The sequence below is a fragment of the Muntiacus reevesi genome, chromosome 16 (genome assembly GCF_963930625.1).
Source record: "Muntiacus reevesi chromosome 16, mMunRee1.1, whole genome shotgun sequence".
In the NCBI taxonomy this organism is placed as follows: Eukaryota; Metazoa; Chordata; class Mammalia; order Artiodactyla; family Cervidae; genus Muntiacus; species Muntiacus reevesi.
Genome location: NC_089264.1, coordinates 55,234,634 through 55,255,149, shown reverse-complemented (window position 1 = coordinate 55,255,149; position 20,516 = coordinate 55,234,634). Strand labels below are relative to the sequence as shown.

Genomic DNA, 20,516 nt, shown 5'->3' with positions numbered 1-20,516 from the left:
GGGAACTTGTAAGAAATGAAAATTCTTAGCCTCATTCCAGATCCACTGAATTAGAACCTCTTGGGTGGTTTACCAGATAACTCCAAGTGATTCTGAGGCAAGTTAATTTCTGAGAAATACTGCTTCAGTGCACACAACTTAAAGCTAATTGAGAAAGGCTGTTCTAAACTAAAATAAAATCAGTGTCACAAACATAGGTCTGTATTTTATCTATTAGAGAAAAATTACAATACAAATAGTTCTTTATCTAAATGCTATTGGAACTGTCATTTATATTGAACTACATAAAATGCAAACTAATCTATAGTGACAGCAGGTAAATGGTTGCTGGGAGATGGGGGAGCAGGAAGTCTGGAAGAAGCAATTACAAAGGAACCCACTAGAAAACTCTGTGGAGTATGCTGAGTTATGTTCGTTATCTTCATGTGTGACAGCTTCATGGATGTATATGTGTCTAAACTTATCAAACTGTATATTTTTAATGTGTGTAATTTAAGGTAAATTACACTTCAATAAAGTTTTTAAAAGTTGTGTTTTAAAAGCTTCCACCTTAAAAAAAAATAAAGTAAAATAAAAGCTTCCACCTTGCCTTATACCCTATATAAAAATTAACACAGAGAACCATGCTCAATATCTTGTAATAATCTACAATGGAAAAGAACCAGAAAAAGAATAGGTATGTACAACTGAATCACTTTACTGGACATGTGAAACCAACAGCGTTAACCATTCTTCAAGTTTTGAAAAATCAGGGAAAAAAAGAGAAAAAAATCAGTTCAAAATGGATCGAAGTCCTATACCTAAGACTAAAACTATTTTTGGCTGCTGTGCCTGGCTTGTGGGATCTTAATTCCCCAACTGGGGATCAAACCCCACACCCCGCAGTAAAATAGTGAGTTCTAACTAGTGGACTGCCAGGGAATTCCCAAGACTAAAACTTATTATAAAACTCTTAGAAGGTGAAACACAGGGTGAAAGCTCCATGACAGTGCAGCATGCCATGATTTCTAGCATATCAAAGGACAGGCAAAAGCACAGATAACAAAATAAGAAACAGAAAAAATGGTCTACAACTATACCAAAATTAAGAACTCCTATGTAAAGAAAAAAAAAGTTTTTTAAAATGAATCTTCCTATGCAGTGAGTATAATCAATAGTGAAAGGCAACTCACACAATGGGGAGAAAATATTTACAAAATCATACATCTGACAAGGGAATTATATACAGGAACTATATATACAACTATACAAGAATTATATATATAATAACTCCTACAACTTGTTAACAACAGAAAAATAAACCTCACACACTACCTCACATTCATTTGGCTGGTTTACTATTAAAAAAACAGAAAATAACATTTGTTGGTGAGGGTGTGGAGCAATTGGAATTCTGTACACTGTTGGTAGGAATGCAAAGGGACAGTCTGTTCTCAAAACTGAAGGAAAATCTAGAGTTGTAACTGGATTTAATTCATAACAATCTCGATGAGAAAAGTTTTAAGTCTCCTGTATGCTTGAAAACTTTCATAATAAATGTTGGGGAGGTATTCATAAACCATTAAGAATTGGTTTAAAAAGAAACTTAAATGCAAAGTTCTTAAAAGTTGAACACAAAATCAACATAACAACAATTTTTTCAAAATTAGTTGTAATAAAATTAACATTAAAACAAAAGTTATTCTTCTGACCCTAAATACTATAGAAACTATAACATCTTTGATGGTATAAAGATATGTGTACATTTTTTGACTGCTCTACATGAAATTTTGAATCTAAACTTGGTAATGTGAAAAAAATATACAAATAAAAATACAATCTTTAGTTTTCATTTATTTTTCTTTTCACAAAGTACTGATTAAATTCATACTACTGATAACTTTGAGATTTTTAGCATATAATGTGTAACATTAACATAAATCTATTAAAAACCAATCCTAACAGCCAAGCAGGAGTATGAAATTTCAAAATATGTCAGCTAATTTTAATCAGTGGATATGAGTGAGCTGAAACTCCAATACTTCAGTCACCTGATGCAAAGAACGGATTCACTGCAAAAGACCGGATGCTGGGAAAGACTGAAGGCAGGAGTAGGGGACGACAGAGGATGAAATGGTTGGATGGCACCACTGACTCGATGAACATGAGTTTGAGCAAGCTTCGGGAGTTGGTGATAGACAGGGAAGCCTGGTGTGCTGCAGTCCATGGGGTCAAAAAGAGTCGGACACAACTGAGCAAGTGAACTGATGACTGATGAGTGAGTACCTTATAAAACTATCTTCAGTAAATTAACTTTGCTCAGATCTCAAACTTCAATAAGCACAGTTAATATGGCTAATTGAATATTCATTCATATGGACTGCTGCTGCTAAGTCACTTCAGTCGTGTCCAACTTTGTGCGACCCCATAGACGGCAGCCCACCAGGCTCCCCCGTCCCTGGGATTCTCCAGGCAAGAACACTGGAGTGGGTTGCCATTTCCTTCTCCAATGAAGGAAAGTGAAAAGCGAAAGTGAGGTCGCTCAGTCGTGTCTGACTCTGTGCGACCCCATGGACTGCAGCCTACCAGGCTCCTCTGTCCATGGGATTTTCCAGGCAAGAGTACTGGAGTGAGTTGCCATTGCCTTCTCCATCATATGGACTAGGTGGGGTCTTTAATATGTACAATAAAAAGCATTGAATTTTTGTATTATTGACTAACTTGTCTGTCAAGGATCTTCCAGAAGACCATCAATAAATAAATAATCTATTTTCATTCAAAACACTGAATGCTACCTAAAGAGCATCTACTTAAAGAGAATGGCAGCTTTTTTGTTATAATTTTTTGTTAAGGTAAACTAAGAATAAACTGCCTGACAGCTAGATGAATTTTTATATATGTATACATTATAGCAATCACCACCTAGATAAAAATAGAGTACCTCCAGTACTCAAAAAAGCCTCCCTCTTGCCCCTCTTATTCACGACACTTACCTATCCCCACCGCTGTCACAGTTTCTATCACCCAAAATTAGTTTTGACTCATCCTGAATTTCGTAAAATGAAATCATACAGTGTGTACTTCTTTGTGTCTAGCTTTTGTCACTGAACATGTCCATGAGAATCATTCATGTTACTGTGTCAACATGAACATGTCTTTTTTTTCTTACTGCTATGTACTATTTCAGTGTACAATTAATCCATTATATAGCCATTCTCTTGCTTATAGACATTTGGGTTACTTGAAGTTTGAATAAATCTGCTAAGAATATTCTTGTCTTTGGGTGGACATATGCACTCACTCATTCCTCTCAGATTTCTCCTGCATATAATACTGAGGAGTAGAATTGTTATGCCATATGAAGGCATACGCTTTGGCAGGTACAGCTGGTTGAGTGGCTGAGCCACACTATTACCAGCAATGCACGAGAACCATTTACAAGTGTGTAGCGGCATCATGGGCTTCCTTGGTGACTCAGTCCATAAAGAATCCACCTGCAATGCAGGAGATCTTCTGCAGCACAGGAGACCTGGGTTCGATCCCTGGGTCTGGAAGTTCCTCTGGAGAAGGAAATGACAATTCACTCCAGTATTCTTGCCTGGAAAATCCCATAGACAGAGAAGCCAGGTGGGCTCTAGTCCATGGGGTTGCGAAGAGTCAGATGTGACTTCGTGACTAAACCACAACCACTACAGTGGTATCTAACTATGATTTTAATTTGCACTTCCCTGATGACTAATGGTGCTGAGCACACCTTACCAACCATCCAAATATTCTCCGCCTGTTCACGTCTTTAGAAAGAGCAGTATCAACGAGTGTTTTTTACGTGTTGCCATTTTCTTCCCCAGGTAAACAGACACCTTTAGTCTTAAGAGGTGTCAGGGGAAAAACATCAGAAAATAGTTTGCATGTAGGGTTATGTTATGAAGTTAAGAAATAAACCATACTAACATACAAGTCATCAAATATTAAAGGTAAATCACCATCCACATGTACTAATAAAAAATTTAGATTAACAAACAGTTTTCTAACGTAACTATTTCAAATTAGCCTAAAAACTGACATTTACAAATACACTGAAGGTCTATTACCTCAACAAAGCTGGTGGGACAGGGGGAGGGCCCATAAATCCACGGTTATCCAATCTCACCTATTTTATCTGATGTCTCTGATACCTTTTATTATTTGAACAATATAGATATGAAAAAAGACCAAATTCAGCTATTTGACCTGCCTTAGAAAATGAGAATAGCTGACAAAAGTGTTCTGATACAAAACTTCAAGTTTTCTGTCTCTATATACACCATAATCTTTCAACTATTTATAGAAAGATAATCAGAAGCGGTAGTACTGCTGGCTAACTCAGAAAAAAGAGAAGACAGTGAAAAATTTTAGTGTGGAGTTTTGTTTTCAAAGAGGCAGAGGTTTCATTCTATCTGCTAAGAATAGCCTGACTGAAGTTAAAAGCAGAGGGACAGGCTACTGCGATCAATCAGGCAAGAGGCAATGCAACTTGGACCAGGGGAGTAGTAACAGACTACTAATAAAACGCCGTTGGTTTCAATAACAGGATTTGCAGATGGAGTATGAGGGTACCAAAGAAAGAAAGAAGCATCACAGTGAGGTCTGGCCTGAACAACTGTAAGGATGTAGTTGCCAAAACCTAAGATGGAGCAGAAATAAGTTTTGGGTTAGGGAAATATTATCAACAGTTCAGTTTCAACATGTTTTAAGTTGGAGATGTCTATTACATAGTCAAGTATAGGCGCTATGCCTGGAGTTCAGAAGAGATAAATTTGTGAGTTGCTGGTATATAAATGCTGAAGTTATGAAATCGGATGAGCTCACCAAGAAAGTGAGTACAGATGGAAAGAAGCAGAAGTCGCGACTTAACCCTGAGATATCATCATGTGCAAAAGCTCAGGAGATCAGGCAGGAACGAGTTAAGTCTGGGAGTGGGAAAAGGAAGGGGAGAACAAAAGAAATGATGTCCTGGCAAACACCTGAGAAAAAGGACAACGTCTCTAACACTGCAAGTTTCCATTAAGATCACTGAGCAATAAGAGCTACAAGGGACCTCTGAGATGACTTTAAAGATAAAAACACGGAGGCATAGAAATTCAACAAATTATAAAGTCACAAATCAGAAGACTCACAGAAAACAGGTCTGTTCCATAATGTTCAATGTTTAAGTGTATGGAACACAGATCAAGGAACTGGATCTCAAGAGATGATCTACTGAGGAAGAGGCTTTATTCAGATGTGCTGTATTAGAATGGAAAAGCAAAACCAGCAACTCTTGCCGTTCATCCAGTTTCTAAATATACCAACTGACCCACGTGCTAAATGCTGTCATTCCCATTTTATCTTATTCAGCTCCCATCCTTTCCCTTTCTTGACAAATCAAACACATAACTTGCTTTCTTCCACTCCAATGCCGTTTTACCTCTTGTCTGAATTTTTCAATCCAGGCTTTACTCTAAGAGAAATACATAAAACAACTCATTTAAGCTTCTCAATAGCCCTTAGAAATAGGTATTAACCTCATTTTTTTCAGATAAGGAAATAAAGACATAAAGACCAGGTAATTTACTGAAGACCACACAAGTAAGTAAATGACAGAGCCACAATTTTAACCTAATGGTTAAACACTATGCTGCTAAGAAATCAGACAAAACATGTAAAAGCACTGTACAAATGAAGACACCACCTATAAAGGTGGTGCTTCATAGAATCTTAGAACCTTGTGTTCAATTAGCACAACTTCTAACATTTTGGTGCCTACACTCCACCCAAGTCAGAGCTGATTACTTCAATACTTCAATTTTGTCTTTCAGAAAAATCTTTCAAAGATAGCAAAAAATGAAAATTACCAAAACAAACAAAATCCAAGATTTTTCAAGATAAAGTTAGCATCTGACATTTCCTAATAAATCACTATTTAAATATAGATTCCAATTTCAATTATAACATATTTTCTCTAATGTACTTGAGAGATTTCATCAAGTTTTAAAATTACTTCCCAAACAAGAGAAAGTATAATATGCTCATGCTTATGCTTTGAGGCCAAGTACATATTTAACACTCTAACAGACTTAGAATCATGAGGCTTGAACATGAATTCAAAATCTCTTACCATTGATCTTTCAGGATATCCAAACAAATAGCCCCTGTGACGGAACTAATATTAGGATGCCATATTTTAGTGATAAACCGGACCTAGAATATAAAGCACATTTGAGTTTTTAAGTAACAGCAAAAAAAACACAACCATATAATTTAAGTAAAACTTCCAAAAAAAAAGAAATCCTCAAGTGTGTTTTTTTTTTTTTTAAAAAGCCCATACTTAACATTATATCATTGTGCCTAGGTCAAGGGATGGATGTAGAACACAAAGCATTCAGTAAGCTGAATGCTATCAATGACATACATTCTTTTTAATAAATGCTCAAAAAAACCCACCAATTAACTATAACTAAGGTGTTTATAACTTACCGAGCATAGTGTTAGATGTTATGAGAAATGTAACATGAATTAAGATCTACTTAGGTAGTACATAAAGTCAATACAGATAGCAAATGACGATTTTTTAGTGTGACAAAGGGTGTAGAATAGGTTTGAAGGAAAAAGCAAAATCAGTATGTGAAAACAGATGTAGTAAGTGATTGAAAGATTGCTTCTGATTTTTCTGTAACAGTTTTTTCTCAAATACTTAGAAAAATGTAACACTTAAAGGTCTACTATTATTTGCCAGGCACTGAGGCTTAAAGTCTAAGAAATTTACCCAATACCAAATAACTAGTTAGCAATAGAAAATACAAACTCACACAATCTCAGATTCTAAATGTACCTGTTTGTCTTAACATGAAAGAGCAAGAAATCAACAAGTGAAAATGCTAACTTTGAAATGAAATCGAGTTCATCAGCTCTTACTTATGAGCTTCTGGAGGAGGAACAGGAGAAGACGCATGAGGGTTTCATTTGACATGTATATAATAGTCACCTAAGTCAAAATTCTTTAACACTTAATAGATTACTACAAGCCAAACTAAAAGTACCTTACAACAATTATTCATCAATGTATGCTCCAAAACTAAGCTATTTACGCAAAGTAGCTAAAATATTTATGCTTCTGCTTCTCGTGATCTGTCTATGCTGCGACTGCTAAGTCACTTCAGTCGTGTCCGACTCTGTGCGACCCTACGGACAGCAGCCCGCTGGGCTCCTCTGTTCCTGGGATTCTCCAGCAAGAATACTGGAGTGGGCTGCCATTTCCTTCTCCAATGCATGTATGTGTGCTGACTCGCTTCTATCGTGTCCGACTCTGTGCGACCCCATGGACTGCAGCCTACCAGCCTCCTCCGTCCATGCGAGTTTCCAGGCAAGAATACTATGCTATCTATCCCTATTTCCGCACATACTCACTAACATATGTACCATCTGAAAAAGCAGTGTAGGTCACCAATGACTTCAAAATACCTAAAACTAATGAAGACTTTCCACTCCTAGTTCTTTTATAAATCTTAAAAAATCACACTTACTGCTTTCACTGATACCTACTTCTTTCCATCCACAGAACACCATTTCCTTAAAGAAGACTATCATTATGCTCCTGGCTTACTCAACAGTTTACTGACTTTACTGTTTTCAGTTTTGTTCCCTCTAATCCATTTTCTACAATGAAACCAAAGAGCTCTTTAAAACAAACCAGATTCATGACACTACTCACTTAAGGCCTCTTAAGGACTTCTCATTTCCTTTATGTAAGCCCACACTCTTAAACTGGCTCTAGTCTACCTCTCAAACCTCACTATCACCCCACATTCAAAGCAAGTGCTCAACAAGTCCTATTTGCCTCAGGGCCTTCATACATTTCTTCCAATAACGCACCTTAATATCCTCTTCTGGCTAACACATACTGATTCTCCAAGTTTCAACTTCCACAACCACTCTCCTTGACCTGATCCCACACGCTACACTTGTCTGCATCACAGCACCGATCACACTTCTACAATCTCTCCCACATTAGCCTAGTCTTCCCTCAAATGCATGGTGCCTATTTGGTTAGTAGAGCACTCCAAGCATCTGAAGTGCCTCACACTGAATAAATATACAATTGATATTCACATCTCAATTTTTACCATTTGAGTTCAAAGCTTTATGATGATATGAGATAACAATAAGCCACAATTTCAGTGACACAAGGACAGCAAAGTATTTTGACTTTCAGTATTTTCAACAAGATTAGAAAAAAAAGAAAAGCTCTTTTTTGGTCACACCCACAAAGCATGCAGGATTTTAGTTCCCTTACCAGTGAACAAACCTGTGCCCCATGCAGTGGGAGCGCGAAGTCTTAAGCACTGGACCACCAGGGAAGTCCCAAGGAAAACAGAATTTTAAACATCTACCACTGAAGATGTCAAAGGGTTTATGATTTCGGCTGATGATCTAAGGATGTGATCTAAGGATCTAATTGTATATTGCTTTTTAAAGAATCTTCAGTAAATGATTCTCAGTAGACTCTACATGAAAACTAATATGCACATTATTACTAATATGTGAAATTATTAAACTTTATTTCTTTGTACTACAGTCTACAATTAGGAACAAGTAACTCTGCATTTGGAGATAATGATAAAGAGAATAACTTTCAAAGTTACTCCGTTATCTACTAGCACAGATATTAACTGTCCTGTAAGGGGTTCTCTATGTGGTCGCCCACACTTGTTTTTTAATTGGAGGATAACTGCGCTTTACAAGGCTGCGCTGGTTTCTGCCTACAACCACGTGGATCAGCCGTGTGTGTACATGTACCCCCTCCCCCTTGACTCACCCTCTCTCCCACCCCAGCTCACCCCACCCCTCTAGGTCTCTACAGAGCACCAGGCAGAGCTCCCTGTGTCTGCAACCACAAAATTAAAAGGCTCTTGTTTCTTGTAAGAAAAGCCATGACAAACCTAGACAGCGTATTAAAAAGTAAAGACATTATTTTGCTGACAAAGATCCGTATAATGAAATCTATGGCTTTTCCAGTAGTCATGTAGGAACCTGAGAGTTGGACCATGTGCTGAAGGCTAAGCGCTGAACAACTGATTGATGGCTTTGAACTGGTGCTGGAGAAGACTTTCAAGAGTGCCATGGACAGCAAGGAGATCAAACCAGTCCATCCTAAAGGAAATTAGTCCTGAATACTCACTGAAAGAACTGATGCTGAAGCTGAAGCTCCAATACTTTGGTCAGCTCATGCAAAGAGCCTGATGCTGGAAAAGATTGAGGGCAGGAGGAGAAGAGGGTGACAAGAGGATGTGATGGTTGGATGGCATCACCAACTCAATGGACATGAGTTTGAGCAAACTCCAGGAAAGAGTGAAGGACAGGGAAGCCTGACATGGTACAGTCCATGGGGATGCAAAGAGTCTGACATGACTGAGCGACTGAACAACAACAAAGAGAAATAGTACTAAAATACTTACACAATTAACAAGTCAAGCTTCCTTATTTTCACAAGTGAAACCAATAACAGCACCATGTGGATAACTTGACAACAATCATTAATTTTGAGGAGCTCTTAAAGAATTTAGAAACAAAAATCTTAATACCATGGACATAATGTAACCAGACTGAAGTGAAGGAAGGGGACTAGTCTTCATTCTCTATGTTGGTGAACCATCATCAGTAATCTTATCTCTTCCTACAGGATGTATCCTATGTTTTTACAGTCTTTAATTCAACAAAAGTTTCACCTTCTACCTGATGGTAGATATGAAATCTATTTCCATCAGGAATTTCCGGTTTCAAGCTTGGAACTCATGAGAGTTACAATATTAAACATGCTTTAACTAACTTGTACAAAAGAAAATGCTATTTTAAATATACATATGCAGAAGAGAAGACTCACTAAAGGCTATTACCATTGGTATTTATACTCAATTTCACATTTAAGAGTATATTTGTAACACCAAGGAAAAAGAAGAAAATTCACAATCTAATCTCCAATAATCAGTTGGACAAATCACTGAACTAGTTTTCCTAATTTAATGAGTTTTTCATTAATAGAGTATATATTACAATTTACTTTTAAGTATGCATTGAATCAAACTCCTTCTACACTATATTCAGCTGACTCAAAGATATATCTTCTCTGTCCAGAAGTAAACCTTCTGCTCTTGAGGGTCAATAGTTTTATTGCAAAAAAAAAGAAAAAAAAAAATGAGCAGAAAATTCTCTGTGACCATGTTAAAATAAATCAATGTAAGCATTCAATCTGGTGCAATTTTGGCTTTGGCTGCACAGCATTGAGAATTTAACAGTTTCAATTCTTTAATCTCATGAAGTTTAAAATTAAATCTGAGGGGCTTGCTTGGTGGCACAGAGGATAAGAATCTACCTACTAATGCAGTGGACACAAGTTCGACCCCTGGTGCAGGAAGATTCCACATGCCTGGAGCAAATAAGCCCACAAGCCGCAGCTACCAAGCGCCACACGCTAAACCCGCTGAGCCTGTGTGCCACAGCTACTGAAGCCTGAGCTCCACAAGAGACGCCACCGCAGTGAGAAGCCCCCTCTCACCAGCGAGAGACAGGCCTTGCAAAGCAACAAAGACCCAGCACAATCAAAAATCAAGTATTTAAAAAAAAAAAGACTTCCGGAGAACAGATTGGCAAGCATCCAAGACATGTAAGATGATTATTAAAAAAAAAAAAAATGAAACCTGAGGCTATGTATTAAACATATGTGAACTTAACTATGCAAGAAATTTACACAATTATTCCCCACTCTTTCCATTTACCAAGCAGTAAAAATTCAAATTTAATATAGGAAATATCTAGAACATATTTATCATACATTAATTACCATTTACTGCAAAAGCATAATACCATCAATTAGAGGAGGACCGCATTTAAAATGATACTAAATTCCAACTACAACTAACTGGTTGAAGCCAAAGAAAACCAAATTTGGGCTGAGTGAATGAAGACTTTTCTAAAGCTTGAAGCTACCTCAATATGGAATAACTGGAATTAAGACAGTAGTGGCCTGAAAAGCAACATGAGCTATCAACAGTAGCAAAAACATCAGACAGACCTCAGTTCTTATGTTTTTAGTCTATTTTTCTAAAAATGGTGGAAAGAGGAAGGGTTAAAATAGTGATGTTAAAGATTAAATGAAATAATGTATCAAGTGCCTAAAACAGAGCTAGGACTATGACATCACTCTGAATTTAGATTTATACAGTATACATGGACATCACCAGATGGTCAATACCGAAATCAGATTGATTTTATTCTTTGCAGTCAAAGATGGAAAAGCTCTACACAGTTAGCAAAAACAATCGCTGGAGCTGAATGTGACTCAGATCATGAGCTCCTTATTGCAAAATTCAGATTTAAATAGAAGAACATAGGGAAAACCACTAGGCCATTCAGGTATGATCTAAATCAAATCTCTTATGATTACACACTGGAAGTGACAAATAGCTTTAAGGAATTAGATCTGTAGACAAAGGGTCTGAAGAACTATGGACAGAGGTTTGTAATACTGCACAGGAGGCAGTGACTAAAACCATCCTAAAGAAAAAGAAAGGCAAGAACACAAAACAGTTGTCTGAGGAGGCCTTACGAAGAACTGAGAAAAGAAGAGAAGTGAAAGGCGAAGGAGAAAGAGAAAGATATACTCAACTGAAGGCAGAGTTCCAGAGAACAGCAAAGCGAGGTTCTTAACTGAACAAGGAGAAGAAATACATGAAACAACAGAAAGAGGAAGACTAGAGATCCCGTCAAGAAAATCAGAGATACCAAGGGAACATTGCATGCAAAGACAGGCACAGTAAAGGCCAAAAACGACAAGGACCTAACAAGCAGAAGAGATTAAAAAAAGGTGGCAAGAATACACAGAACTACACAAAAAAGGTCTTAATGACCTAGATAAACACTATGGTGTGGTCACTCACCTATAGCCAGACAACCTGGAGTGTGAAGTCAATTGGGCCTTAGGAAGCATTACTACGAACAAAGCTAGCAGAGATGATGAAATTCCAGCTGAACTATTTCAAATGCAAAAAGATGATACTGTTAAAGTGCCGCACTCAATATACCAGCAAATTTGGAAAACTCAGCAGTGGCCACAGGACTGGAAAAGATCAATTTTCATTCCAATCCCAAAGAAAGGCAAAGCCAAAGAATGCTCAAACTACTGCACACCTACTCCTCTCACATGCTGGCAAGGTAATTCTCAAAACCCTTCAAGCCAGGCTTCAGCAGTATGTGAACCAAGAACTTCCAGATGCACAAGCTGGATTTAGAAAAGGCAGAGTAACTGGAGATCAAATTGCCAGCATCTGCTGGATCACAGAGAAAGGGAATTTCAGAAAAACACCTATCTCTGCTTCACTGACTACACTAAAGCCTTTGACTTTGCGGATCACAACAAACTGTGGAACATTTTTAAAGACATGGGAATATCAGACCACCTTACCTGCCTCCCGAGGAACCTGTATGCAGCTCAAGCAGCAGCAGAACCGGACATGGAACAATGGACTAGTTCAAAATTGGGAAAGGAGTTTGTCAAGGCTATAGATTGCCACCCTGCTTATTTAACTTTCATGCAAAGAACATCATGCAAAATGTCGGACTGGATGAATCAAGCTGGAATCAAGATTGCCAAGAGAAATATCAACAACCTCAGATATGCAGATAATTCGACTCTACTGGCAGAAAGCAAAAAGGAACTAAAGAGCGTCTTAATGAGGGTGAAAGAGGAGAGTGAGAAAGTTGGCTTAAAACAGCATTCAAAAAACTAAGATCATAGCATCTGGTCCCATCATTTGATGTAAATAGATATGAAAAGGGGGGAAAACAGTGGCAGATTTTATCTTTGTGAGCTCCAAAATCACTGCAGACACATTGACTGCAACCATGAAATTAAAAGACTCTTGCTCCTTGGAAGAAAAGCTAGGACAAGTCTAGACAGCATATCAAAAAGCAGAGACAATATTTTGCCAATAAAGGTCCATATCCATATAGTTAAAGCTATGGTTTTTCCAGTAATCATGCGCGGATGTGAGAGTTGGACCATAAAGGCTGAGTGCCGAAGAATCAATGCTTTTGAATTGTGGTGCTGGAGAAGACTCTTCAGAGTCCCTAGGACAGCACAGAGAACAAACCCGTCAATCCTAAAGGAAACCCAACACTGAATATGCATCAGAAGGACTGATGCTGAAGCTGAAGCTCCAATATTTGGCTACCTGATGCAAAGAAGTGACTCATGGAAAAGAGCCTGATGCTCAGAAAGATTGAGGGCAGGAGAAGAGGGCCGCAGAGGATGAGATGGTTGGATGGCATCATCAACTCAACTGACTTGAGTTTGAGCAAACTCCAAACTCCAGGAGACAGTGAAGGACAGGGAAGCCTGGCATGCTGCAGTCCATGGGGTTGCAAAGAGTCAGACACAACTTAGCGACTGAATGAAAACAATAGAGGGAAATAAACACTTTTATTGAGACAATAATCCATCCTCATATAAAGCACACTTCTTGGTATATTGAGTTGTGCAACCGCCACCAAAATATAATTTTTGACCACTTCAACACCTCAAAAATAATTATGTAACCACCAGTTGTCACTCCCCATTCCTTCATACTCCTCCAGCCTTAAGCAACCAACAAATTACCTTTTTTCTCTATGATTTTCCTCTTCTAATGTTCTTGTAAATGACATTATACAATGTGTGGCTTTTTATGCCTGGCTTTTTCATTTAGGATGATGTTTTCAAAGTTCATCTATCTTATAGCACATAGCAGCCTGTTCATCTTTATAAACAGATGTGGTAAATACATCACATTTGATTTTCCCATTAAGTTGATGGACATTTAGAGAGCTTCCACTTTTTGGCAGTTATAAATTGCTGCTGGTATGAACACTTGTGTACAGTTGTTGTATGGACACTTTATCATTTCTGTTGAGGAGATATCTAGAACTGCTATGTGCTATATGAAAGGTGAGCACTCCCCTTGACAAAGACAGAAGAGGCTCTAGAGCCTGACCATGTGCATATGGTTAAGGCACTGCCACCTACTTCACTGCATCTAACCATCATGTTTTTCGGTAAGAAATAATGCTGGCTAATATTTACAGCATGTTGTTCTAAGTATTGTATTTTACTGAACCACAGGTACCATCAAGTATTCAATACACCATTATTTTATATACCATGAGAAAGAAAAGAACTGGGCCAATTAAATTATCTCATCCACTAAAAGATATACCCTGATTTGAGAAATATTAAAAAATGTGAAAAAATGCCTCATAGAATTAATGAAATACTATTTTTTAAATGGACTACTCCTTTGAAATGATTTTACAAATGAGGAAACACCTTAGACAACTTGCCTAAGATCAAAAAGTCTGTCAAATGCTGTAAGATCTGAACTATGGGTGATTATTCTTGTTCTTTTTATGGGCTCCAAAATCACTGTAGATGGTGATTGCAGCCATGAAATTAAAAGACACTTACTCCTTGGAAGGAAAGTTATGACCAACCTAGATAGCACATTAAAAAGCAGAGGCATTACATTGCCAACAAAGGTCCATCTGGTCAAGGCTATGGTTTTTCCAGTGGTCATGTATGGATATGAGAGTTGGACTGTGAAGAAAGCTGAGTGCTGAAAAATTGATGCTTTTGAACTGTGGTGTTGGACAAGACTCTTGAGAGTCCGTTGGACTGCAAGGAAATCCAACCAGTCCATCCTAAAAGAGATCAGTCCTGGGTGTTCATTGGAAGGACTGCTGCTGAAGCTGAAACTCCAGTACTTTGGCCACCTCATGGGAAGAGTTGACTCATTGGAAAAGGCCCTGATGCTGGGAGGGATTGGGGGCAGGAGGAAAAGGGGACAACAAGGATGAGATGGCTGGATGGCATCACCAACTCGATGGACATAAGTTTGAGTAAACTCCAGGAGTTTGTGATGGACAGGGAGGCCTGGTGTGCTGCGATTCATGGGGTTGCAGAGAGTCGGACACGACTGAGCAACTGAACTGAACTGAACTGATTCTTGTTCTTGGTAGAGCCACATTCACTGTTTCAGAGATTCTGCCCTTACTCTTTCCTCAGTAGGATCAAGGAAGTAGAGCACAGTAGGCCTTACAAATCTAGTTTCTATTTGACCTCTAACCCTCAGTCCCCTCATTAAGACTGTCTTAGGAAGGCATATAAAATTCTTAGCACAAAGCAAGTGACATCTTAATAGTGACATCTTAATACAGTGGGTTTTTTTTAACTTATTTTTTTAACTTAATATTAAAAATATAGGTTCTTTTTAACTTAATAGTAAAAATACAGTGTTTGAGAGCAGTCTCTCTTGAGATCTTCTCTTTCTTCTCTCATTTCCATTAAAAAAATTATTTTTTAGGCGTGGAGGTCATCCTAATCTCAAAACATTCTAAAATCTTCTCTTAAACTTCTAGTATTCTACAATTAACATAAACTAAGTCCTGGGTGTTCACTGGAAGGACTGATGCTGAAGCTGAAACTCCAGTACTTTGGCCACCTCATGCGAAGAGTTGACTCACTGGAAGAGACCCTGATGCTGGGACGGATTGGGGGCAGGAGGAGAAGGGGACGACAGAGGATGAGACGGCTGGATGGCATCACCGACTCAATGGACATGGGTCTGAGTAAACTCCGGGAGTTGATGATGGACAGGGAGACCTGGCATGCTGTGATTCATGGGGTCGCAAAGAATTGGACACGACTGAGCGACTGAACTGAACTGAAAGAGGCTACTACTTATTTTATTTTAATGATAATACTGACAACCAAGATTACCTAGTTGAGGGTAACTAAGATAAGGATGAATATTATGTCACAGATGTAAAATGAAAGTTTAATAGAAGTTCCAATACAAACTATAACACAGATGAGCCTTAAAGACATTAATTTAAGTGAAATAAACCAGGTACAAAAGGATAAAAATTCAGTGAGTCCACTTAAATGAGGTACCTAAAGTAGACCAAAATACATAAAGTGTAACTGGTTACCAGCATGAGGAAACAGGGAGTGATTATTTAGTAGATGAAAAAAGGTTCTGAAAATGGATGGTGGTGATAGATGCAAAACAAAGTGAATCTGCTTAATGCCACTAAACTGTACACTTACAACTGGTTAAGGTTAATAAGTTTTATGTTTACTTACCATAATAAAAAAATCAATCAGGTTTATCAGAAAATAGATGAACATAAATAATAAGAGAAACAGGCACCTCACAATGTCAGGTGACACAACTTTACCCTGAAACTTCCATTATCTTGTCTATTCTTAAACAGGGGACAACCAGTAGGTTGTGTGAATGAATTCTGGAAAGACTAATATCATATGCTCAAGGGAGTCTATACTTTTAGGAATCACAGAAAATACAAAGGTGTATTAAGACATGGTCTTTGACCTCAGGAACACAAAAGCTAGTGAAAGATACGCATCACCAAATAATACAATACACTGATTTGTACTATAACTGTGTTAGTACCACATAAATTATATAAAGTGCCATTGAGAGTAAAGGGAGAAACACTGTGACAGACACAGCTTAATGGAGAAAGTGATACTTTACCCAGACCTCAAAAGAAAACTAGCATTGTCAAAGACAGGGATAATGATTCAAGTGAAAATGACAGAAAAGTGTGAAAGAATAAGCAGCATACAAACAGCAAATCATCTAGGTTGGAAAATGAAACCGATTTTGTGGGTGAAACTGGCAGAAGATTAGGCTGGAAAAGACCACAGAGGCATGTTATAGATTTTAAATGCCCATCGCTATAAGGAGTTTAGACTATTAACAGGGAAAGAGAAGAAGCAAAACATGATAAAAAATGCACTTTAGGAAGATTTACAGTACAGCACTACAAAGAATGAACATTAGTGGTAAAAATGAAACGGTGATTAAGTAACAGGCAAAACAGGGAAGTAATAAAGCTGAAAGCCTAAACTAAAATGGTGATGATCGCAAAAGTAAAGACGTAAAGGAAGGAGTTCAGTCAAAATGTAAGTTTAGATTAGTTCCACTTGTTATATACATTCCTAGGTTATTCTGTTTGCTCTTTTAATATTTATCACAATTGCAGTGATTTGTTCACTTTTTTCGTCCCACTAGAACATGAGCTCCATGACAGCAAGGACAGTAAAAGCTTTATTTATTGCTGTACTGGCACAAAGCATTCAAATAAATGTTGAATAAATCCAGAATACACTATTCCCTAAAAAAAAAAAAAAAAAAATATATATATATATATATATATATACATGCGCACACACACACACACACACATATATTTCTTTGAGGCAAATAAAAATTTATATAAGATTCTCTAAATTTGGGACACTGCAAGTTTTTCCAGACCTAGAATTTAAGCCATTGTCTGATACATATCTTGTTCCTGTCTAAATACACTACTAGCTGCGTCTAAGTAAGCTTGCTTTTCATTCTAATTCCAGAAGCAAATCACCATAACCTTAAACCTTGTCCACACCAAACTTACACAGCAAACACAGACACACAAAAAAAATCTGTAATTTTAATAAATACTAAAGTATATATTAATTAAATGAACCAAGACATATAGTTCATGCATAAAAACAGGCTTACAATACCTTAGGGGGATTAAATGGATATGTTTCTGGTATTTTAATCTCTAGTTGATATCTTCCTCCTAAAAAATGGGAAAAACAGAAAGTTAAGAATGTTGCTTGTCTCAAATATGTGAAGCCAAATATAGTGATAGAACTTTTCAAAACATATACTATGTTATATTCAATTACAACAGATTCACTTTAAAGTTGAAACCCAAAAAGGAAACAGACAAAATATTACTAGTTTTTAATATAAAGGTCACATAAAGCATACAGAATACCCATTTTATACAACCGATATTAGCTTATCAGTGAATAACTGGACTAGAGATGGATGAATACATTAAATCTATAGACAATCCAACACCAAAGAATTCACTGGAACAATTAGAGTACAGGTTCTATCTGCTTTTGCTTCCTTTAATCCACACTGAAAAAAGCTGCTAAATAAGACAAAAAAATGGAAAGAAAAAAGGAAAGAAGGAAGGGAAGTATAAAGGCACAGAAGGCACAGAGAATAAAGAAACACAGATCATGCCATGAACTGAAAAAAATCTATATCGAGCTGGTTCTCTCAAATGTGAAACTGTCCCAAACTTTTATTTGGGGCATAAAATACCAATACTTCTCGTTAAAATTTAAAAAACAAAATTCAACAATAAGACAAGAGGTAGGCACAAAGACAAAAACCTACTTTCTTCCTCTAAATAGGTATATAAAATGCAAAACTTTACAAAGAGATTGTTCTAACCAGTAACATATACACAGTAGGCAACATGCTGGTATGAAGTTATCTTAAGCAACTAGCAGCTAAACAGGGCATTTTTTAAAAAAAGTTTATTTAGCTTTCCATACTAAGATATTAAAAAGGAGGCTAACTGCCCCTCAGGAAACTCTGAAGGGGGAGTCTTGCACTGGACTTCAGACTGGATTTGAGTCATAACTCTCAGGAAACTTCTAATTCTAAAATTTTATGTTCCATTAACATAGAGTATTTACCATTCCAAAATACAACAAACAAAACTGTGCCAGTGAAGCAGTTATATATAAAACTACGCCTTGGATTTGCTTCAAAATAGTCAAGTGATGACTTAGATCAAAGACTAGCCATGAACTGACAGCTGTTAACGCTGGCTGATGGGTACATGGAAGCTTCATTATACTCTTTGCCTTCTGTATGTATCTGAAATTTTCCATGGTAAAAAGTAATAAAATACAAGCAGTAACTGTGCACTAGGAACAGTATCGACTTCACACTCGATACACTCAGTCCTCAGCATATCCTGCACTTCTTTCACTCTTAGGAATAAATGAGTGCAGGTCTGAAAATAAAAGAAGCAGTTCACTTGGTACCACTTTCTCTGCCCTGTTTGGTCCCAATTCTTCTTTTCCTGCTTATTCTTTTTAATAGAATCTCAGACTGACTGATACACAAGCCAAACTAGAGGCCTGAGGCACAGAGCACATGACATCAGTGAACCAGGAAGCAAAGAAGTCAAAGAAACAGAAGGAAAAAACAGGTGAGAGAACGGGACCTCAGGAAATGTTTGTGTATACAGAGAGAACTTTCTGTTCAGAGTTATAAATGTTAGCTTCAAATATAGGTATAATAAATTTGGCCTGAGTAATTTTATGTAGAGTCTTCTCTTTCCTTCCTATGAACTTTACTTTTTTCTATTAAATTTCAAATTACTGTCTCTATAACCTTTCATATAAGGCTTTTCCTTCCTGAATATCCAAAACAATCTCTTAGGAGCAGTATGAGAGCCCTGAAATACTACAGAAATAATGCTGGACCCTTGAGTCCCCCAAATTCTATTTCTACTCCATATGCTGTTAGTATGCTCTGTCTCACATTATTTGACAACTTCAATATATAATCAATACAGCATTAACTGCAACATTATTTGATATATATCAGAACAACACAACTAAGAGAGCTTAAAAATATTCAATAACTACATTACTATCGTAACAGCTTTCACTATAAAATATTTACTTCTTGAAGAATAGTTTTTAATATTAAACATCTATAATCTTTAAATTTAACTTAGTCCAAAGGGAAGTTGGGGTAGCAATGAGATTTTTTTTTTAAACATCAAGAATGATTCCGTAAATTTAAAACAGCTCTTAGGGAGAAAGGCTCAAGAACTAAATTGTTCCTTTGCCACTGAGCCATTAAGGCAAAAGAAAATTGAGGTAACATACAATAACATGGTCATTTTAATTCAATCAGATTACTTTCTACACTACATAAAATAGCTGCCTGATTTCTTAATGATGGCTATTAACAATTTAACATTCCCATGTAAACTTTTGCCTTAGCTATTGAGATAAAAAAAAAAACAACTTCAGAATTTAGCAAGAGCCCTGAGATACACATTATCAAAATATTTTATCCCATTCATGTTGCAAAAAAAAGTATCTAAGCTAATGCCCTCAACTGATACTTTTCTTAAACAAAATGAACTTCTCTTCAATAGTTTTATAAGAATACAATTTAAGTTAATCTACTTCAAATACATATCCAAGAAGCATATTAAAACTAATGTTATCAAACATTAATGTCTCAGTGGCAGCAGCAGAAATAAGCACTTAAAAATGATCAAGCTTGTTTCTAACTAATGAATGTGGTATACTTATAACTTAATCATCCTCCAAGTAAGTGTGTACTATCCAATTTTTAAAAACTTCATGTACCTTTTAAGAGTTGCTAAGAAGGTAACAAACTCTGTGTTTAGTTCAGGAGCTCTCTTGTTTATAAATATCAATTCACTGGAAGAGTTGCAGGGTGATAATGCTACTGCTCTACTATCTTTTAAAAACACACCTAAACAACATAAAAAAAGCAATTCAAGAATATTTATAATGTATGCCTTCAGAAGAAGTTAGCTTCAGAAGAAGCCAGTATATCATA

The 20,516-nt window shown here is 36.9% G+C and overlaps 1 protein-coding gene and 1 pseudogene across 2 annotated transcripts in view; one reads left to right on the top strand and one right to left on the bottom strand.

Moving 5' to 3' along the window:
* The window catches only part of UBE2K (ubiquitin conjugating enzyme E2 K), a 68,565-nt gene that overhangs the window by 5,271 nt on the left and 42,778 nt on the right, over positions 1-20,516 (bottom strand). For both annotated transcript variants that reach the window (XM_065907254.1, XM_065907255.1), the window contains exons 3-4: positions 17,621-17,679; positions 6,116-6,198 (exon numbers count right to left, since the gene is read on the bottom strand). In XM_065907254.1, the coding sequence (XP_065763326.1) occupies positions 6,116-6,198; positions 17,621-17,679 (142 nt within the window). The remainder of the gene's footprint in view (positions 1-6,115; positions 6,199-17,620; positions 17,680-20,516) is intronic.
* LOC136148158 (U6atac minor spliceosomal RNA) lies at positions 13,962-14,079 on the top strand (annotated as a pseudogene).